General features: G+C 35.9%; 1 protein-coding gene across 15 annotated transcripts in view; it reads left to right on the top strand.

Moving 5' to 3' along the window:
- Positions 1–23400, top strand: part of TTLL5 (tubulin tyrosine ligase like 5) — a 307802-nt gene that overhangs the window by 74400 nt on the left and 210002 nt on the right. For 12 of the 15 annotated variants that reach the window (XM_027120075.1, XM_027120076.1, XM_027120080.1 and 9 more), the window contains 4 exons: positions 1798–1839; positions 9683–9796; positions 10072–10163; positions 22139–22201. In XM_027120075.1, coding sequence (XP_026975876.1) covers positions 1798–1839; positions 9683–9796; positions 10072–10163; positions 22139–22201 — 311 coding nt within the window. The remainder of the gene's footprint in view (positions 1–1797; positions 1840–9682; positions 9797–10071; positions 10164–22138; positions 22202–23400) is intronic. The other 3 variants (XM_027120084.1, XM_027120079.1, XM_027120082.1) reach the window with 1 other exon arrangement.

Raw genomic sequence — 23400 nt, forward strand, 5'->3', positions numbered from 1 at the left:
TCATCTGATCAGTCCCCGCCCATCTAGACCTGGCTAGTTTCCACTTGTGTTTCTTTGCCTCTAGCGTTTCTTCCTATCCAAAAGGTCCACTTTCCTCCTGTCTTCCCATCTGGATTGATTACCTCACCTGCTCAGAAGTTTGGAGATCGTTTCTTATTAAATCCATTCCACTCTGTCATGACCTTTTCTTTTCATTGCATCATTATTTACTGGTTCTTTATTGCATTGTTTTGCATTCATTGACTTGTTGCCTTTAAATTGTCCAGTACTCCTCTGCTAGATTGTAAGCTCTTTGAGGGCAGAAACAGCTGCTGCTTCTCCCTGTCCCTCCCCTTTCCCTTACTTCGCCCCTCCTATGTTCCCCCTACCGCCACTTTAGCCCTCCACCTCTCCCTTTTTTCCTCCCACTTCTCTTCCTTTTGCTCGCTGCTCCCGTGTAGATTACTGCTACTTCTGTTTGCTAAGCTTATGTACCATTATTTATTCACATAACTTTTCATTAGAACAGGGTTTACAAACTCAGATGCCTCTAGGGGCTTCAGAGAGACAATGTGAAAGGGTAACTAGGGCCAGGTATGAGACATCTAAGAGTGCTGTGACTGCAGTAAACTGGGCAGTGCATGCTTCCTAGCAAAAGGGCAGCTCTTTTACTTACGTGCTCTGGCTGATCATTGCCATGCGTGAGTGTGGGCCAAGTGTTGTTAGATCTTCCTACTGTCAAGAGAAATCAGAAATCTTATTTTAAAATACTGGCAACAAGAGTTCAGTTTAAAAACTAATACTTTGCAGATGAAACATAGCATGTCCTTGAGCTGGATTCAGTTTATTGGTTGCCTGTGACCTCTTGCCTTAGAATTATTCCCTATTAGCATTAGTGCTGTGGTGTGGAACAGGGTGAACTATATTTTAAGGGATATTATCTTAGATTAGAAGTGAAACCAGGCAACAGGGTTGTACTTGATCAGTACATCACAGATCAAAGGGTTTTCTTTAATTTTTTTTTTAAATTGCTTTACAAAGGTGTCTTAGTTTCTGCTTTATAACAGTGAATCAGCTATACATATACATGTATCCCCATATCTCCTCCCTCTTGCGTCTCTCTCCCACCCTCCCTATCCCACCCCTCTAAGTGGTCACAAAGCACCAAGCTGGTAGAGGGTTAACCTAGGCGTACTAGGAAAACTGAATTTAGGCAATCGCGTTCCTTTGCAAATTGTTTTCTGCAGTATCTGTGGCAAGAGCCACAGGACTGTGTATAAAGGATTACGAATGTTTCTGTGCATCATTGACAGTTTCTGCAAGTTCCACTCTAGGAGTAGCTGTATGTCAATCTTGGATGAATTGATCCCTTTTCTTAGCTTGCCTGTCAGCTTTTACTGGTGACTCTTTGCACATAGTGGAGACTCTATTCACTGTTTGTTCTGCATACTGGTGGGTAATGGCATGACTTCATCCATGAGCAGTCCACAGGACACTTACTTAAAGGCTAAAGAAGCTATAGATTACATGTACTGTGTGAGACCATTTTATCAGGTAGAATAGTTAACTTCAGGATCTTCAGTACGTGACAGTAGGATTGAGTTCTCAGTGGTGAGAAGGTGAAACTGGAATGGTTATACCGCAGGAGAATGCAGTGTGAACGATAATAAATGCTCTAATCTTTTAAGAGCAAAATATAGGGCTTTGGCTTTTGCTGTCTGCTTGAAGATTATTTTTGTCACCATAGATGTAGGAGTTGGAAAATACAGGCATGTTAGGAAAAGATAAGGCTTTATTCCATTTTTCTGTCTTTTATAGCGTCCAGTATCTGCACAGTTTCAGTCCTCAAGCACCAAACAGGTAAGTTCTGGATCGTTTGGAGATTTCATTCGAAGTTTTATCTCCATTCCCCAAATGAAAAGCCATTTAGCTTCACTGTTTCACAGTACATATTTCATGCACCTGCTTTTTGAACAGTTTAATAATGTAAAATAGAATAAGTGAAAGTGAATGCACAGAGATCTTTTTGGATGTAGTATATAAGAGTAGAGGTTGCAGGAATTTATGAATCCTCTTTTTCTGATGGTGATTATGCTGTGATAGAGGCAGTTGAATTTAAATGATGAACAGAGTTTAGAGGCATATCTATTGTTCTGACCAAAATATTCCAGGAAAGAAATATCATAGTGCACAAGTAACCTTTCATTTGTGCAGACATCTTATGAAACATACCCTTGTCGGTAGCTTAATATTGGAAATGTTTTCACATTGGGTATTGGGCTGTGTTTGAGTTTTTTAACAGATGACTTTTCTTATATGTAGTAATTTGCAGTTTTATGAATCTTAGAAACTCTGCCATATTTGGTGTCTCAGATGCTACGTTTAAAATAAAGACAAAATATTTTATCTCAGTCTCTTAATGATCAGCATTTGTCCTCTTTCTATTCTTGTTAGCAGTATGTGAAATAAACTGTCGCTTTCTTCTGTGCAGATTTTTTTTAACATCTTTTGAAGTGATAGGATTTGATGCTTTGATATGAGTGATGTAGATGTTCTCATTTATAAGTGTGTCACTTGCAATTATTAGTTCTTTAGTAAAAAGCCCCAGTATATTTATTTTGGCATTTGTAGATAGTGTTTCTGGTAAGCTGGAAGCTGGAATTATAACTTTCTTAGCTACTGTTTTTGATAAAGTGATTTACATGGTTTATATGAATCAAAGAAATGAAAAGAAGACTCACTGGCTGTGTTGTCTAGTATTTGGTAACTGATTAGTATGGTTTTGTAACACAAGTTTTGTTGTTTAGTTGGTAGAATTCAAAACTCTGTAACAGTGTTTTGTATTCAGCAGGTACCTAAGTGTGCAAGCTGCTCTCTGTGGCAAACAAAAACCAAGGCTGTTGACTTCAAAGAGCTTGCACTCTAAATATCTCCTGACCTAACCTATTTAAGGAGAACATTAAAGTACTGTTTCATAGCCTTCTGAATTTGACTCCAAAGAAGTGTCTTTGACGTGGAAATCTAATCTTAATGTCCCATTACTCATTTTAATTCTATTCCACCTAGCTCCATTGCTTGAATTGCCATAAGTTGCGAATAACCTGTGGACGAGCAAGGCCTCTCTTTAGTGGTTATTTATTTCAACACTGCTCACATGACACAAAGGCTTTCTGGCTTTATTCAGCCAACCTTAAACATATTGAATTCTTCGACTCTTACCGTCCTTTGCAATGTTCTACCTTGTCCCTATCTTTCTATTAATGAAGCACTCTCAAATCCACAGTAGTTTCATCAGAGCTAAGTGAGAAAAGAGAAGAAACTTTCTGCTCAGGCCATTTAGACCGTGTAAGCTTTTCTTTTTCTGGTGGTGTCAGATTGTGAAGTCACAGTTTTTTGCTTGTTGTCTGATGATTCTCTTTCTACATTTCTCCCTTCCCTTGAATACCTATGGTTCAACATTTTTCACGCCCCAGAAATTACATTTCAGTGTTCAAGCAGGTGATATGGTTTTGTGGGAAGAATGAGGACTTTGAAGTCAGATAGACCTGGGTTCAAATTTGAACTCTGCCAGTAACTGTTAGACCTTGGGCATGTTCCCTTACGTCTCAGGCTCACTTCCCACATCTGTCAAATGAGGATAGTAATACGTACATGGAGTTATGCTGAGAAAGGAATGATCAAAAGTAGGTAAAATATTGGGGATACTTTTGGACACATAGTTTACCCTCAGAAGATTTAGTCTCCTTCATACTTTTGAGTACTGTTTTTTGTTTTTTGTTTTGTTTTGTTTTGTTTTGTTTGCGGTACGCGGGCCTCTCACTGTTGTGGCCTCTCCCGTTGCGGAGCACAGGCTCCGGACGCGCAGGCTTAGCGGCCATGGCTCATGGGCCCAGCAGCTCCGCGGCATGTGGGATCCTCCCTGACCGGGGCACGAACCCGTGTCCCCTGCAGCGGCAGGCGGACTCTCAACCACTGTGCCACCAGAGAAGCCCTTGAGTACTGTTTTGATTTCCCTTTTTGCATTGTCAGTATCTGGTGTTATTTTGATATTCATTTATCTATAGTCATGTCTTTTCACATTTACTGTCATCAACAAATGCAAATCAACCCAATTAAATAAATAATTAATTAATTATTCATCCTCCCAGACATCAATACAGATTCTAAATAATGCTTAATCAGTACCTGATCACTTCCCAACTTGATTCACTGCTTCTTATCTTATCCTACAGTTGCATCTTTTAACTGTGTTCAGCTTTTGTTGGTATATTTTATTTATTATATCATGATGCTAAGTCCTGATTGGAAATATAATTTAAAATAAAAACTATATGAAGTTTTCACAAATGCTTCTCTAAAATCCAAAGACATTAAATATATTTGCTCTATTCCCCCTTTTTGTTATTTTGTCCTAAATATCAAAATTATAAAGCATATTTTAAAATAAATAAGCAGTCTCTGTACTACTATTCTTTATGAGCCCATTAAACTCTAAATGTTTATGGATTTTTTTCTTTTAATATTTGTTCCATTATTTTACTAGGGATTCAAGTTAGACTCACCAGGCGGTAATCGCCAGAAGCATACTTCTTAAATTTTTGAAGATTGGTGTCTCATTTTTTTTTTTTTTCCTAATCCTCTGGTACCTCCTTAGTTCTTCATGATTTTTCAAACATAATTGTAAGTGGTTTTGGTAAATTTTTTTGTTTTTAAAGCCAGTTCTGTTAATAGCAAGATGCATGTCTCTCAGACCTGCTGACTTACATTTAGTACAGATTTTCAGATGCTGCATATCTTTTTTTACTGTAACACAAACCTACTTACTTGCTTTTTTTTTTTCCCCTAATTTCAAAGTAGTATACTTCCGGTTATCATTATATGTAAGCCTTCTCTATTAGCCATTTTTGGTCTGTTTCCACCCAGATTTATTCATATGTGGTTTTTTTGTTCATTTTCTTTTGTTTGATAGAACTGATTCATTTTGCTTTTTAAACTTGACTTTTTATTTTCTGAGTGGCAAGATGCATCACATATAAATTGAGCTATTTCTAGTCCATGTATTTTTAACACAGAATTCTAAACTTTGTAAAGTTGCATTGGGAGGCTTTTTATTCTTTGTATGTGTTCTCTGTCAAGCAGATTTTTTTTTGCCCCTCAATTTTGATATCTTTGAGGATACCTCACCGTTTTTTTTCATATTCTACCTCTTGTCCAGTTCTCCTTACTGGTACTTGCCAGCTTTCTTTAGGGTGAGAACCATTTTTCTGATTCAACACCTGTTTCTTACTGCTGTGAGTGGGGGCAGGTGATTCCCTGTCTCAATAATTTCACATTCTCAGCCAGTTCTTCCCTAGCAATGAAGGTTAGATGCATATTGGTTTCTTCTCTGGGTATATTTCTGAGTCCTACGTTGTACTAATTATAATTTAACAACTTTGATGCATGTTGCATGGTAGAATTTTTACTGAGACAGTTTAAAGTCTATCTGAGAACCCAGTAGTTTAAATCTTGTGTAACTAGCCAGGGGCAATGGTTCCCTTTAAGTTTAGAGGAGCTTTATTTCCTTAGTGTATTTAGTCAATCCATTGGAGTATGTGGATGTATTCTATCCACTACCCAGAGAACATAGCTGAGCTGATGTGCCCAAAGTCAAAACCACAGAATGGCTTGTATTTGAACTGCTTTGCTCTTGACAGTCCTGATGGCCTTTCAAATCATTCTGATTCCTTTTTTTCTTTTGCTTTGCTTTTAATTTCCAAGTATCTCCTTGGCACTCATAAGCATTTCTGGTTTTTTTCTTTTTTTTTTTAATTATTATACCATCTTCTCCCCTTTTCCCTCTGCTTTTTCTCTCATCTGTGTCTATAATTCATTTGTTAAGAGTTCATTTCATTAATAAATATTGGTAGGTTTCAACCAGTGGTCTAGGATAGTAATGCTTTGTTGTTCCTGTATAAATACATTCCTGTATAAACCAGTACAGCAGATATTATGTAGATTTAAAAAATTCTCTCGTCTCAAATTTATTGAAAAGCTGAGATTGGCAAAATATTTTTGACTTTATAGTCTGATTATTTTCCACTGGCTTCCCCAAAGACACAGGAAACCTGGGTGGATTTTAGAGAGGCATTTGAGATACCTAGACTTCGAGAGCTACAACTTTTCCTATTTTTCTCCCTCTCAGCCTTCTTAATAGTTGACATTGAAGTAAATAGGTGAAGAGATTAAAGGAGTTTCTAGCCACATTTTTTTTTCTCTTTTGGAGTAGCATTGACCTTTTCTTTGCGCTCTGGTGGTATTTGTGGCAATAAAAGAATAAAACAGTCGGTTTATGGGGGTTAACAGCTGAAGCATTCATCTAACAAGCACCATTACCCCTTCCTTTTCTAACCTCCCAAAAGCCCCAGCCAGCAGCACCTGCTTAAACTCCTACCCACCCCACCCAAATAGCCCTCATGTAGGCACACAGTGGCTAGAGTTAGGACTGTGGACTGTGAGTAACAAAAGAGTGGTTGTGAATGTATGTAGGAGACAACTCTTTAAAAATGACTGGGAGAGTTTTGGAGAGCTAATTCATTGTTTGGGGGAGCAGGTTTAGATGAATAGAGGAAGATTGCAACATCATTATAATAGTCTCAATCTCTGGAAGCCAGGAATATCATGAAGCAGTTCCACAAAGATGAAAATTAGGTCCTAGAAAAGCAAAAAAAAAAAAAAAAAAGTTAAAAAGATAAGAACGAAAAGTAAACAATAAATAAGCAAACAGAAAAAACCCCTAACAATGAAAAAACAGATAAGAGACTGAACCAACAAAAACAAAACAAAAGGACAAAAAAAAGGAAAATAATTTTTTAAAAATTGGATGTGCTCATTAGATGTTATTCAGTAGTGACTTGATCCATGTTCTTATAAATGTGACCATTCCTTAAAACTATTCCTATAGGTAATAACTATTTCTTAAAATATTTTTTCTTATTAACCTGGTAATACAGTTAATCAGCATCTTAAAATAACATTCTTTCTATTCTAAGATGCTTAATCTTTATTTTTATTACATCATTAAAATGAATGCTTACTTCATATTGTCTTCTTTCACAATTTCAGAGGACTTCAAGATATTCTTAAATAGTGTGAAGTGATAAGGCAGCTTGACTTTGGAGGATTTACTGCCAGTGGCTTTCTGATCAAAGCCATGCTGTCACATGTGAGGTAGATAAGTCTTTTTAGCAAACAATAAGTAGTGTGTGAAGATGACAGAAGTCCTCAAAACATCCATTTAATATTTTGGCTTTTCCAAGTTATATGCTAAATAAGAAGTCACACTTGAAAAAATTTTTTAAATGATTCTATTACTTATATTGATTCCCTTCTTAAATCTTAAACATTCTTCTTGATTTCCAACATGTGCTGTATAATGTATTTCCAGAGATCAGAAGGGAGTTAAATTTTTTCCCAAAATCCTCTGCAAAGTTTAATTCTAACCATGGTTGATCTATGTGTCAGCACATTATTCATTTACTTATTTGTTCAAAAAACATTTATTGATCTCCTACTCCATCCCAAGTACTGTTCTAGATGCTGAAGATACCACAGGAAAAGTTAAAGAGATAAAAGTTCCTACCTTCACTTGGTGCTTGTATCTGCTCATTTCGTGGTTTTTCTTCCATGGAGTTTCCTATCAGAAAATCTGTGTTTTATAACTCCATGCTAACTTTGAAGATTAGTATATATTGGTCTCCCTTGTGTCCAAAGGTAAAGCCATTCATGGTTGTTTATGTACAGGTGTGCATTAGTCTGCGTGGGCAGCCATAGCAAAATACCATAGACTGGGTGACTTAAACCACAGAAACTTATTTCTCACAGCTCTGGAGGCTGGGAAATCCAAGATCAAGGTGCTGGCAAGGTAGGTTTTGTTCTGAGGCCTCTTCTTTTGGCTTGTAGGTGGTCACCATCTTGCTGTGTGCTCACATGATCTCCTTGTGCTTGCTCAGGCAGAGAGAAAGAGAGAGAGAACAAGCTCTCTGGTGGCTCTTCTTTTTTTTTTTTTTAAATTAATTTATTTATTTTTGGCTGCGTTTGGTCTTCGTTGCTGCACGCAGTCTTTCTCTAGTTGTGGCGAGCGGGGGCTACTCTGTTGCAGTGCACAGTCTTCTCAGTGCAGTGGCTTCTCTTGTTGTGGAGCATGGGCTCTAGGCCAGTGGGCTTCAGTAGTTGCGGCATGTGGGCTCAGTAGTTGTGGCTCGTGGGTTCTAGGGCACAGGCTCAGTAATTGTGGCGCATGGGCTTAGTTGCTCCGCAGCATGTGGGATCTTCCCAGACCAGGGCTCGAACCTGCATCCCCTGCCTTGGCAGGCGGATTCTTAACCACTGCACCACCAGGGAAACCTGGTGGCTCTTCTTTAAAGGCTATTAATCCCATCAGACCAGGGCCTCACCCTCATGTCCTCATCTGACTCTTATTACTTCCCAAAAGCCCCATCTCCACATACTGTCACATTGTGGGGGTTAGGGCTTCAACGTAGGAATTTTGGGGCAACACAAACATTTAGTCCATAACAATGAGTATTGCTGAAAATGTCAAAAGTTAGTTGTCAAAAAGCCTTTCCATAGACTGTGTATACAAAAAGAAAAATAAACAATGGTTCCTGATGGTAGGACTTCTTCTGTCTGGTCAGAGTTACTTCCAGGACTCTAGAGAGACAAATTATACCCCCATTTCTTGGATTATTCCTTATTCTTTGTAGTTGGCAGATTTATTTGCCTTATTTTATCAGTCATCTTTTTCAATAATAGTGTGTCTTCATGCTTCATACTATTAGATTTCCTTTGTTACCTTTGTATGTCTCTGCTCTCATAACATCAAAATCTCTTAAAAGTTTTGTTCTCCAACAGCCTTCCTGATCATCATTCAGAAGCTGAAGTAGCCAGATCATCTTTGGGGATCCATAAGGAACATGACCCACTTGGCTGCCTCCTTGGAGTACCCAAGGCAGTCATCCTAGATCCAGTGTCTTGTAGTCTAGCAACTACAGTGTTTCTCAAGTTGTAGCCTTTTGCTCACAGCTCTCTTCTGTGTCACTGATAACTTTCATCCTAATATTTCCCCCTCAAGTTCTAAAACATCCCACTGTCCAACTTTTTCATCTGTGACATAATAGATTGCTCCTGTTTCTCGGTCTTTTTTTTTTTTAATTTTATTTATTTATTTATTTTTATTTTTTGGCTGCGTCGGGTCTTCATTGTGTGTTTTTCTGTTTTATGTCTTACTTTTCCTAACTTTACTTCCCCAGTGCTGAAAAGAATATAGTTACTTACTGAAATAAATACATATTTAATCTTATGTTGAGGTTATTTTCAGATGTTTTTCCCATATCTTTCAAACTATTAAATGTATTCTAAAACCAAGATTAGGAATAAGTTACTAGCTTACAAAGCCACGTGGACATCTTTCTTTCTTTTTTTAATTTGTATCTCTCTTAACCCATAGTGTTTTCCTACTATTCTATTTTCTCTTCTTTTCTTTGAGTTTACTGGCTTTCATCTATTTCCCAGGGTTTCAGGCTAAGAGATCAATTACAGAAAATGGGCTTTGGATTTGAGCTTATACATGTTATGAAACATAATGGTGTTGAGGGACTGACTAGAGGGAAATGAAGAAAGGTGATGAAAAGATATTTTTGTTTTTCTTTTTTCTTCTCCTTAGCGTTGCCGTCCACTCTCTGCCAGTGACGCGGAAATGAAAAACCTTGTGGGCTCAGCGCGGGAGAAGGTGCCGGCGAAGTTAGGTGGTTCTGTGCTTGGTCTGTCAATGGAGGAGGTAAAGATAGCTCTATTTCAGGCCTTTACGGGTTAACATAGGCTTCAGTGAAAATTAGTGAGTGATTCGTAATATTCATGACCAACTCATATCTTATACTGAACATGGGAGAAATAGCTTCTCAAAAAAACAGCATCTTAAATGGAATTAACTTCTTCCTTCATGCTTCTTTTGTATTCTCGGTTCATAACTCTCTTCCTCTGTCCTATTACCACATGGATTACAGTTTTTAAAATAGGTACTCATTTTATTTTATTTTCTCTTCCTCCGTGTAGATCAAAGTTTTACGGAGGGTGAAGGAAGAGAATGATCGGAGAGGTGGATTTATTCGCATATTCCCTACATCAGAGACATGGGAAATATATGGGTGAGGTGACTACCTTTTTTTTAAATCTGTACTTCAGGTCAAGAGAATTGGATTAATTGTGACACAGTATCATCACTGCTCTCCACATGGTGCCTTTCTTACATTTTTTTGTTTATTTATTTATGACAGTATGAATATTACCCAACCCTGCATTATTCCTCCCTTTTTTCTAGTTCCCTTCCTTCTTCCTAACTGCCCCCTAACCCAGGGTTAGACACTGTCCTAAATTTTGTGATTATCATTACCTTGATTTGAAAAAAAAAAATTGGTTTATCATCTATATGTGTGCTTAAACAATAAATTACTTATTTTTAATCATCTTTGAGATCAAGTTTACATGCAGCAGCATCCATTTTAAGTTTGATGATGAATTTTGACAAATACAGACATCAGTTTAATCACCACAATTAAGATATAGAACATTCCATTACCTCCAGATGTCCTCTCATGCCCCTTCACTGTGAGTCCCCCCATTACTGTGAGCCTCAAACATCTACTGACTTGCTTTATATCACTATAGTTTTTCTAGAATTTTATATAATAGAATCATACATTATATATTTTTTGATGTCTGGATTCTTTTGTTTGGCATAATGTTTTTGAGAATTATCCGTGTTGTTGTGTGAAACAGTAGTAGTTCATTCCTGACTATTGTTATGTACTATTTCATTGTATGAATATAGCACAATTTGTTTATCCATTCACCTGTGTGGAATATTTGGATTGTGTCCAGTTTTGGGCTGTTCTGAAGAAAGCTGCTATTATGAACATTTATGTACAAGTCTCTGTGTGGATATATGATTTTATTTTTCTTGGATAAATACCTAGGGGTGGAATAGGTGGGTCGTATGAAAAGGGATAAGAGATAGAACCATTTTACATTTTGCCAATGATGAATGAGAGTTCCATTTGCCTTTCCATCCTTGCCAACACTTGGTGTTGTCAGGCTTTTTAATTTTAGGCATTCTAGTGTGTGTGTAGTGTTTCTCTGTAGTTTTAATTTACTGTTCTCTGATTAATAATGATATTGAGCATTCATGTGCTATGGGCCATTTATGTATCTTCTTTTTTCCATTTTAAATTTTAAGATTTTTATCTTTTTATTATTGTGTTATAAAAGGCTCTTGATACAAGTCCTTTCCCAGATATTTACATTATAAATATTTTCTCAAAGTCTGTGGCTAGCTTTTTCTTTTTTATAACAGTGGCTTTCAAAGAACAGAAGTTTTAAATTTCAATGAAGTCCAATTGGCCAATATTTTTTTAAGGTTTATGCATTTCGTGTTTTCTAAGAAAACTTAGAAAAGAAATCTTTACCAATGCCAACTTCACAAAGCTTTTTCTCTTTTGTTTTCTTCTAGAAGTTTTGTAATTTTGGCTTTTATATTTAGGTCTATGATATGTATTGATTTAATTTTTATGTATGGTATGAGGTAAGGGTTGACTTCCATTTCCTTCCATATGGATGTCCATTTGCTCCAGCACCACTTTTTGAAATTATGTTATTGAATTTAACTTGGCGTCTTTATTGAAAGTTAACTGAAATATATATGTATGTATATTTCTAGACTTTATTCAGTTTCACTGATCTACATGTTTGTCTTAATATCTGTAGCTTTATACTAAGTCTTGAAATTAGGTAGTGTTGTAAGTCTTCCAACTTTGTTCTTTTTCAGAAGTATTTTGACTATTTTGTGTCCTTTGTATTTCCAAAGAAATTTTAAAATTTCTTTGTCAATTTCTACACAAAAGTCTGCTGACTTTGGATGGGCATTGCATTGAACATATAGATTAATTTTGGGTGAGTGGATATTTCAGTAACGTTGAATTTTCCAATCCATGAGCATGATATATCTCTCCATTTATTTAGGTCTTCTTTGATTTCTCTTAGCAATATTTTATAGTAGTTTCCAGTGTAAAGATCTTGAACACGTTAAACTTATCACTTAGTATTTCATGCTTTTGGATGATATTGTAAATGTTATTTTTAACAGCTTTATTGAGTGATAATTGACATACAATAAGTTGCATGCATTCAAATTGTACAATTTGATAAATTTTCACATATGTATATATCTGTGAAACTACCACCACAATCAACACAATGAACATATGCATCACTACCAAAAGTTTCTTTGTTCTCCTCTGTAATTCCTCTCTCCTGCCCCTCCTTTTCCCTTCCCTGCCTATTCCTGTCCCCAGGCAGCTACTGATCTGCTTTCTGTCAATAAAGAGGAATTTGCATTTCCTAGAATTTCATAAATAGAATTCTGTTGGTTGTTCTCTTATTTGCTTTTCTTTTTTACCTGGCAAGATTATTTTTTGATTCGTACATGTTACAGTATGTATCAATGGTTTAATTTCTTTTTATTGTCAAGTAGTATTCTGTTATAGGCATATATCAGAATTTGTCTATCCTTTCATCTGTCGATCAATATTTAGGTTGTTCCCAGTTTTTTGTTATTGTAAACAAAGACTCTATGAACATCTATATAGAAATTTTTGTCAGAACATGTGCTGTCATTTCTCTTGGGAAAATACTTACTTGTGGAATGACTGGATCATATCATTGTATATGTGTAACTTTTTAAGAAACTGCCATATGGTTTACCATTTTACATTCCTATCATAAATGTATGAGAGTTCCAGTTCCTCCATATCCTCACGAACAGTTGGTATGGTCAGTTTAATTTTAGCTCCTCTAGGAGATGTGTAGTGATATCTCATTATGGTTTAATTTGCATTTTCCTAATGATTAATGATGTTGAGCATGTCTTCATGTGCTTGTTTGCTGTTCGGTGAGCAAATATTTTGCCCATTTTTTAAATGAGATTATTTGTTTTCTTATAATTAGTTTGTGAGAGTTCTTTATATTTTCTGGATATAATTCTTTTATCAGATGTGGGCTTTGCAAAGATTTTGTCCCCCAGTATGTTACTTGTCTTTTCATCCTTTAAACAGTGTCTTTTGAAGAGGAGAAATTTTTAATTTTGATTAAGTCCAATTTGTCCTTTTTTTCTTTTAATTACTGTGCTTTAGTATCTAAGAAATCTTTGCCTATCCCAAGTTTTCTTCTATTTTTTTAATAGAAATGTTGTAGTTTTAAGTTTTACATTTAAGTCTGATCCATTTTGAATTAATTTTTGTATATGGTATAAGATATGGATCACAGTTCTTTTTTTTTCCAGATGGATATCCAGTAGTTTTAGCATCATTTTTTGAAAAGACTACCCTCTCTCCATTGAGTTGTCTTTCACTTTTGTGGAAAACTGTGTGGGTCTATTTCTTTATTTTTTATTCTTTCCCATTGATCTTTTTGTTTTTGTGCCAATACAGTGCCACACTGTCTTGATTACTGTAGCTTTATAAAAAATCTTGTTCTAACTTTGTTCTTTTTCCAGGTTGTTTTGGCTATTCTAGGTCATTTGCCTTTCCATTTGGATTTTAGAATTAGTTTGTCAGTTTCTACAAAAAAGCCTGCTTGGGATTTTCATTGGGATTGTATTGACTCTCTAGATCAGTTTGAAGAGAATTGACATCTTAACAATATTGAGTCTTCCAACTCATGAACAAGGTATATCTGTCCATTTATTCAGGTCATCTTTAATTTCTCTCAGCAGTGTTTTGTAGTGTTCAATGTACAGGTCTTTTACATTTTTTTGTCAGATTTCTTCCTAAGTATTTAATATGTTTTGATGCTATTGTAAATGATTTTTTAAAATATTTATTTATTTATTTGGTTGCACCAGGTCTTAGTTGTGGCACGCATGTGGGATCTAGTTCCCCAGCTAGGGATCGAACCCAGGCCCCCTGCATTGGGAGTATGGAGTCTTAACCACTGTGCCACCAGGGAAGTCCCTGTAAATGATTTTGTTTTGTTAATTTCAGTTTCTGATTGTTTGCTGCTAGTACATAGACGTACAAATGATTTTTCCATATTGATCATGTTCCTATAATCTTGCTAAACTCACTTATCAGTTATTGAAAGTTTTTGGAGATTCCATTGGATCTTCTACCTAGTTGAAAATGTCTGTGAATAAAGACAGTTTTCCTTCTTCATCTCCAATCTGGATGTGTTTTATTTCTTTACTCTTGTGTGATTACACTGGCAAGAACCTCCGGCACAGTGTTGAATAGGACCAGTGAGAGCAGACATCCCAGTCTGGCTCCTGCCTAGGGTAAGCAATTAGTCTTTTGTCATTAAGTATGATGTTAGTTTTAGGTTTTTCATAGATGCCCTTTATCAGATTGAGGGAGTTCCCTTTTATTTCTCTTTTGCTAAGAGTTTTGATCAGAAATTGTTGTTGGATTTTGTCAGTTGCTTTTCTGCATCACTCGACATAATCATATAGTTTTTCTTTTTTGGTTTGTTAATATAGTGAATTACATTGATTTTTGAACGTTAAACCCAACATTTCATTCCTGAAATAAACTCTACTTGGTCATGATACGGTATCTTTTTTATATATTGTTGAATTTGATTTACTGAAATTGTATTTGGATTTTTACATCTATGTTCATAAGAGATACTGATCTGTAGTTTTCTTATAACGTCTGTGGTTTTAGTATGAGGATAAGATATATAAGATATTTCAGTCTTTGGTTTCTGGCCTCACAGAATGAGTTGGAAAGTGTTCTCACATCTTCAATTTTCTGGAAGAATTTATGGAGAATTGGTATTATTTATTTCTTGAATGTTTGATAAAATTCACTAGTGGAGCTGTCTGGACCAGGAGTTCAGTTTCAATTTTTTTAACAGACATAGGACTGTTCAGGTTATCTATTTCTACTTGAATGAGCTTTGGTAGTTGGTGTCTTTTAAGGCATCTGTCCATTTCATATATGTTGTATTTATAAGCATAAAATTGTTCATAATATTCACTTATCCTTTTAATATCTATAGAATCTGCAGTGATGTTACTTTTCTCATTTCTGATATTGGTAATTTGATTCTTCTTTTTATCCTATTCAGTCTGGCTAGAGGTTTATCAATTTTATTGATCTTCTAAGACACCCAGTTTTTAGTTTCATTGTTTTCTTTTCTATTTCTGGTACATTGACTTCCCCTCTAATATTTATTATTTCCTTTTTTTAACTTACTGTGGGCTTCATTTGCTCTATATTTTTCCCCTAGTTTCTTTAGGTAGAAGCTGATGTCATTGATTTGAGACCTTTCTTCTTTTCTATATGTGTTTTAAGAGCTATAAATTTCCTACTAAGTACTGTTTTTGCAGCTTCCCATACATTTTGATTGTTGTATTTTCGTTTTTATTCTGTCTTTGGCCTGTGGGTTATTTATAAGTGTGTCATTTAGTTTTAAAATATTTGGGAGTTTTTCTAGAGGTTTTTCTTTCAGTGATTTCCAATTTACTTCTGTTGTACTGAGAACATACTTCGTGTAAGTTGAATATTTTAAAATTTACTGAGACTTGTTTTATGGTTCAGAATTTGATTTATCCTGGTACAATGTAACATGTACATTGAAATATATATATCCTGCTATTGTTGGCTGATGTGTTCTATAAATGTCCATTAGGTCAAGGGATTCGACAGTTTTGTTCAGATATTCTCTATTTTTAGTAATTTTATAATTATCAAGAGTCTGGTGTTGAAATCGCCCATTGTAGTTGTGACCTTGTCAGTTTCTCCTTTTGGTTCTGTCAGTTTTGCTTTTTATGGATTTTGGAACTCTGTTATTAGGTACATCTGCATTAGATTTGTTATGTCTTCTTCATAAATTGACTTCTTTATTGCTATGAAATGTCCCTGTTTATCCTGGATAATGTTCTTTGTCCAGAAGTCTATTTATCTGCTATAATATACCCACTCTAGCTTCCTTTGGTTTTTTTTTTTTTTTAAGTTTAAGGTGTATAGTATAATGATTTGACTTACATCATGAAATGATTATCACAATAAGTTTAGTGAACATCCATCAGTTCATAGAGATACAAAGTTAAATAAATAGAAAAAAGCTAAAAGAAAAACTAAAGAACTCTTAACTTTCATATATAACATATAGAAATGTTGCTTCTGTTTATCATGTTGTACATTACATCCCTGGTACTTATTTATAACTGGAAGCTTGTATCTTTTGACTGACTTCAACCAGTTCCTTCTCCCCTCACCCCTATCCACTCCAGCTTTCTTATGGCTAGTGTTTGCATGCTGTATCTTTTTTCATTGTTTTACTTTTAATCTATCTTGTGTCTTTATAGTTAAAGTAGATTTCTGTCAAAGAAGGAGGTCCTGCCATCTGTGGCAACATGGATGAACCTGCAGGGATAATGCTAAGTGCAATAAACCAGACAGAGAAAAACAAATATTGTATGATTTCACTCATATGTGGAATCTTTTTTTAAAAAAGAAAGTAGGGCTTCCCTGGTGGCGCAGTGGTTGAGAGTCCGCCTGCCGATGCAGGGGACGCGGGTTCGTGCCCCGGTCCGGGAAGATCCCACATGCCATGGAGCGGCTGGGCCCGTGAGCCATGGCTGCTGAGCCTGCGTGTCCGGAGCCTGTGCTCCGCAACGGGAGAAGCCACAAGAGTGGGAGGCCCGCATACCGCAAAAAAAATAAAGAAAGAAAGAAAGTAGAACTCATAGAAACAAAGAGTAGAATGGTGGTTGCCATGGGCTGGGGCAGGGGAAATGGGAGCTATGGGTCACAGGGTACAAACTTTCAGTTTTAAGATGAATAAATTATGGGATTTAATGTACAGCATGGTGATATGGTTGAGTTTAGATATGCCAAATTACTATTTGTTTTCCATTTGTCTAATGTGTCCTTTGTTCCCTTTTTATTTTCCCCTGCCGGCTTTGGATTAACTCATTTCTCTTGCCTCTTTGGTTTGCTTTTTTTAAAGTGTGGTTGCTCTAGGGTGACAATATGCATCTTTTACTTACCACAGTGCACCTTAAAATAATGTTATACTATTTCAGGTATAATTTAGAAATTTTACAACCAGTATAATTCGATTTCCCCCTCCTGTCCTTTGGGCTATTATTGTCCTGCATTTTATTTCTATATGTTATAAATCCCATAGTACATTGGTTATTTTTGTGTTGAACAGCTTAGGGAAATTTAAGTATGAGGAAAAGTCTCATAATTACACATTTACTACAATTTCCTCTGTTCTTCCTTCTTTTATGTTGATCAGTTTTTTATCTGGCCTCATTTTCTTCCATCTGGAAAACTTCTTTTAGGATTTATTGTAGTACAATCAATTCTCTCAACTGTTGCTTGTCTGAAAAAGTCTTTCTTATATCAATACTTTCAATTTTTGAAAGATTTTTTTCAGTGGTTGTAGAGTTCTGGGTTGGCACTTTTCTCCCGACACTTTAAAAGTGTTTTGTTATATTTTGACTTGCATTTTTCTCATGAGAAGTGTGCAGTAATTCTGTGTTCTTCTGTGCATAATGTGTCTCTTTTTCTCTGCCTGCTTTTTAAAATTTTTTTAACATCTTTATTAGAGTACAGTTGCTTTACATTGTTATGTTAGTTTCTGCTGTATAACAAAGTGAATCAGCTATACATATATCCCCACATCTCCTCCCTCTTGTGTCTCCCTCCCACCCTCCCTATCCCACCCCTCTAGGTGGTCACAAAGCACTGATCTGATCTCCCTGTGCTATGCAGCTGCTTCCCACTAGCTATCTGTTTTACATTTGGTAGTATATATATGTCAGTGCCACTCTCTCAGTTCTTTCCAGCTTATCCTTCCTTCTCCCTGTGTCCTCAAGTGAATTCTCTACATCTGCATCTTTATTCCTGTCCTGCCCCTAGGTTCTTCAGAACGACTTTTTTTTTTTTTTTTAGATTCCATATATACAGTATTATACAGTATATACAGTTAGTATACAGTATTTGTTTTTCTCTTTCTGACTTACTTCACTCTGTATGACAGACTCTAGGTCCATCCACCTCACTACAAATAACTCAATTTTGTTTCTTTTTATGTATCAGCCTGCTTTTAAGATTATTTCTTTATGACTGATTTTCAATAGTGTGATTATGAGGTATGCCTTGGTATCACTTTCTTCTTGTTTCTTCTACTTGGGATTTGTTGAGCTTCTTGGTCTGTGGGCTTATAGTTTTCATCAAATTTGGAAAACTTTTGGCCATTATTTCTTCAAATTTTTTTTCCATTTCCCTCCTCTCCTTTTGGTACTCTGGTTACATGTTAAATTGGTTGATGTTGTACTATAAGTCTGGCTCTGTTCATTTTTTTATACTTTTTCTTTCTTCGTTTTGGATGGGTTTCTGTTTCTCTGTGTTTGTCAGTTTAGTCATCTTTTTGTCTGCAGTGTTAAATCTATTAATTCTATCCAATTAAATGTTCATGTCAGATATTTTACTTTTCATCTTTACAACTCCCATCTATTTCTCTTTATATCCTCTTTTTCTCTTTTTTTACAATTATTTTCAGGATTTCCTTTAGATTCTTGTGCATATATTGTGTTTATAGTAGCTGTTTTAAAATCTGGTTCTATTATCTCTATTGTTTCTAAGTCTGTTTCTATTGACTGATTTTCCTCTTGTTAATGAGTTATATTTTTCCTGTTTCTTCACATGTACAGTGATTTTTTTTAATTAGATGTTTTAATTGGACATTGTAAATGTTGTATTGTTGTGTTCGGATTTTATTGCTTCTGTAAAGCCCATCGAAAGTTTTTTTTGTGGCCATACACTTAAGTTACTTGTAGATCAGCTCAATCTTTTTCAGCCTCATTTAAAAGCATTTGTATGGTTTGTTTAGAATAGCTTTTTGTTTAGGTGTAGGATAGTTCCACTACTGAAGACTCTTTTGGGGTGTCTATTAAATGACCCCCATATTCAATGAGATCTCTCCATTCTGGCTGGTGGGAACTCAATCAATTGGCAGCCCTGTGTGAACTCTGGAAAGTATTCAGCTTACACTTTCTCCTTAATGTTCTTTATCCTGACAGTTGCTCCTTGCACAGCCTTGTGGACTTTCACCCTATGCCTGAGTAGATCTGTATTCACCCAAAGACTCAAAGGGTCCCTTGTGATGACTTTTTTGATTTCCTCTTATGCGTAGCTTCTTCCTCTCCAGGACATAGCTTTGAAAATTTTAGCACTTCCTAGAACTTTGATCTCTGTCTTCTCAACACAGAGGCTCTTGGGTTCTACTTGAATTCCTTCTTTTTCTGCACTGTCTGGAATTGCATCTAGGTGGGAAGGTGGAGCAATCAGAGGGCTCCCTTTATTTATTTCCCCCTTTCAGTTATCACAGTCCTGCACTGCCAGTTGTTTCATGTCTGGAAACAGTTGTTTCATGTATTTTGTGCACTTTTCTAGCTGTTTATGGTGAAAGGGCAGGTCCTAGAGCAGTTATCATATCATATGTAGAAACAGAATTCTGTTGATAAGTTTGTATTGCTTTTGAACTTCTTCTAAAAAACAGTATGTATTCTTCCTTTTTCATTCAGTATTATATTACTAAGGTTCATTTTGTTACATGTAGCTAGAATTCATTCTTTTTCAGTTTATTTTATTCTTCTGTGTGTTTATACTGCTGTTAAATTTCCCATTCTCTTGTTGATGGTATTCGACTTCTTTCTGGTCTTCTGCTGTTAAAGACTGCTGTGCTCTGAATATGCTTATATGTGTCTCCTAGGTATATATCTAGGGCTGGAATATATCTAGGGCCCTAAGATATGTGAATGTTCAACTTTAAAATATAATGCTAAAAAAAAAAGTAATGCTAAATTGTTTTCCAAAGTGACTATATAAATTTATACTCCTGTTAGCAGTGCCTAGGATATCCCGTTGATCAATATCTTCTCTAACACGTGGTACTGTCAACTTCTTAATTTTTGTCAAAATACTGAGTGTAATATGATATCTTATTTTGGTCTTGATCTGCATTTCTCTGATTACTAGTAAGATTGTACTTCATTATGGGGAACACATTTTTCTTCCTCTGGTGACTGGCTTCTGGTTGGGACATTAGTGGTTCTAAGTAGAGCCAAAACTTAGAGGAATAAAAGAAAGAACTAGTTCTTGTCTGTTTTGTTTTGAAAACCCAGCTGTTCATAGAGAAATCTTTTTATCTTGCAAAATATTCTATCCATGTAGTTTAGTTACACCTTATAAAGACCCAGGAATTCAACAAAAAGATATTGCTTGGCTTTTCAAAATTAGACTTTTATCTTTTGATACGTTTTTGAAGAGGTTGAATATTTGCAATTACTAGACAACATATCTTTTAATTAATGAAAGTGGAATCCTCTTAAGTTTTCAAGAGGCAGGACCCTAATTTGAGTACCTTTTTCTAAGGAACCAATCACAGATAATGTTGGGGTTTCTTAGGGAGTCCAGTAATGATGCCTTCCTTTCCTGGTTTGGCTTTGAACCAGTTGAGATGACAAAGACTAAGATAGATGCAGGCCAAAATATCACTTTCCATACTCCACATTGATAAAGTCTAGGTTGGGAGACTTGATTATATCTATCTGCAAGTTAATGCACTTTCTGTTGACCCTCAGAATTGGACAGATTTACATACCCATTTTTAGGCAAGGTTGGTCTGAGCTGTGCATCAGGAATACCTGACCCTGTAGGAGCACCAGAGGATATGTGCTTCCTAAGGAGAGATTATCTCCCCAGAGAAAGAAGGGAGAAGCTTGTTGAATTTTTCCTAAATTACCAACCTGGTAAATCACTCCACCTCTCCCGGGACCTTTGAGAAAAGTGGAAGAGAACACCAAGACTTTTAAACTAACTGAGTTATTTTCATGTAGTGTGGGAAAGATGTATTTATCTGCTAACAAATATGTCTTTTTAATTAATATATATTTATTGAGTATCAACAAGTAACTAGCACTATGCTTGGTGCTTTGGAGTAACAAATATTAGATGGGGTCCCGGTCCTTTGAGAGTTAACAGTACTGATGATGGAGAAATTACTTATACATGTAATAAAAATAGCTCATATTGTATAGCTCTTTGTAATTATGATGTACTTTGTACACATCATTGTTATTCCTATTGTAATGATAAGGAAAATAAGCCTCAGTAAAGTAATGTGACTTATCCATGATCACACAGTGGGACTTGATTCAGGTATTTTAACTCCAGATCCTGCTTTTCCCCGCTGCATCATGCTGCTTTCCGAGAAGAGAAATTTTACTCTATGAGGCAGCGTTTGACAAGTCCCTTAGGCATACAGTGAAGGCAGAGGTAGGAGGCCGGGACAAGGGCACCTCTGTAGACTTGGAGCAGTCATATCAGGGAAGGCTTCATGCAGCACAGTGGACTTGAGCTGCTTCTTGAAGGGTAGATTATGGATAAGTAGAGAGGGTGTGAGGAGAAGGTGTCCAGACAGAGGCAAAAGGACCAGTGGGAGGTGTGGTGTGAGAGGGTTATAAGGAGACTTGTCTGACTGTACTTTAGGACCCACGTTGGGTCTCTGTGTGGAGAAAGGGTGAATGAATTGATGGTATAGATGACCCAACTTTTGAAACCTTGTAAGAGAAAGTATATGCCTCCTGCAGTTGGCATCAAGGAGCCATTGAAAGCTTTTGAGAAATAAGATGATTGAAACAATCTGTCAACATTTTCATGCCCTTTATGCACCTCCCATTCCCAGCTTCATTTGACCTCTTTTCTAGCTATACGTGATTTTTGGTGGTGGTTTTATTTTTGTCTTTCAGTTGTATTCTCTGAATTTAGTATATCAGCTTTTATTAGTCCAAGAATTCCTGACTTTTCTTTCTTTTTATTTTCTAATTTAAGTCCTCTTTATTCTTTTCATTTTATTGTATTTTCTGCTATTCTAGTATTTTATAATATGATTTGAGCAACTATCTCCTCCTTTGTCACTTTAGAGACTATATATTTTTAGAAACAGTATATAAATAACCTGTCACTCTTGTGCTTGATTCATGTTTTTATTTCTGTATTTTCCCCTTCAGCTAAGCTTTAAGAAATAACCAGTTCCTCTCTTTGTCTTTCAGGTCCTACCTTGAACACAAGACCTCCATGAACTATATGCTGGCGACACGTCTCTTCCAGGACAGGTGGAGATTTGCTAATCTTATAAATTTAGTAGGACTAGGTCACAAAATTAAGAGAAAGTACGTGCAAAAGAAGAAAAGAGGCCTTATAAAAGTCTTCAGTAATATCTGATAGAAAGAGCCTTACGGAAAACACAATATAAAACCTCATTTTTTCAGAATTCGTTAACTCTCAGCACTTTGTAATATTTCCAGATGCTACAAAATTAAACCGTAAAGATCTTTAAGCAATCTTAACACATACCCTAAAACTTGTCCTTCTTAAAGGACGGACTTTACTCAGTGCCTTTTTACTTTCAGACGCAATTTTAACAGACATGATTATCTGTTTTTCTAGACTAGACGAGATTAGAAGGATCAGATTAGAAAAGGTGGAGGGGTGGTAATTCACAAAATAAATACAGTGAGAGTTGTAAGAAATGACAACTGATAACCTCAATACAAGGGAAAATAGGGGAGAAATGATGGAAAGCAGACATTGGAATTCAACTAGCACAGCAGTCAGGGACTGCTTAGTCCCACATACTTTTGTTGCCCCTGAGACATAACTGCATTACAGTACAGTTCAGTAATTGACTAACAAGGAACCTTAGTTATTTAAAGAAATCTGCATTATTTTCAAGGTATGTGTGCTTTTTTTGTGGGATTCTTAAAAATAGATACCCAGATTCCAGCCATTTCTTGTAATTTCATTATCCACTCTCAGGATCTATATGGGATTTCCAGTTTCTCTCTGTAAATTTGTGGTTATTACCATTGAGTAATTACACTGTGTAGCTTCTAATGAAAGAGATCTTGAGATTTACTTGGAAGACATAGAAGCTCAATTCTTTATATATAACCTGGTCCCAGTGCCCCACCCCCTACCTCCTCCCTGGAACGTTTTACAAGGCTTCTTTATCTTTACTTTTCAGACATTATACCGAGGTGTGTTCTGGCGTGTTACTTTTCATTATTTTGCTTTTGCGGTGGATGAATCCTTTCAGTCTGGAGATTTAAGTCTATTAACTGTGGGAAATATTCCCCTTATCCTGTCTTTCCTCTCCTTGTGGAACTTCTGTTAGATGAAATTTGGATCTTTTGCTCTATCCTCTGTATTTCTTTACCTTTTTCTCATACTTTTGATCTCATTGTCTCTTAGCTTTAAATTCTTGGAGATTTCTTGAACTTTGTCTTCTAAAATTCTCAATTGATCTTCAGCC

This window comes from Aethalodelphis obliquidens, unplaced genomic scaffold (genome assembly GCF_003676395.1).
Source record: "Aethalodelphis obliquidens isolate GAN/ISIS:26980383/991018 unplaced genomic scaffold, ASM367639v1 scaffold21, whole genome shotgun sequence".
In the NCBI taxonomy this organism is placed as follows: Eukaryota; Metazoa; Chordata; class Mammalia; order Artiodactyla; family Delphinidae; genus Aethalodelphis; species Aethalodelphis obliquidens.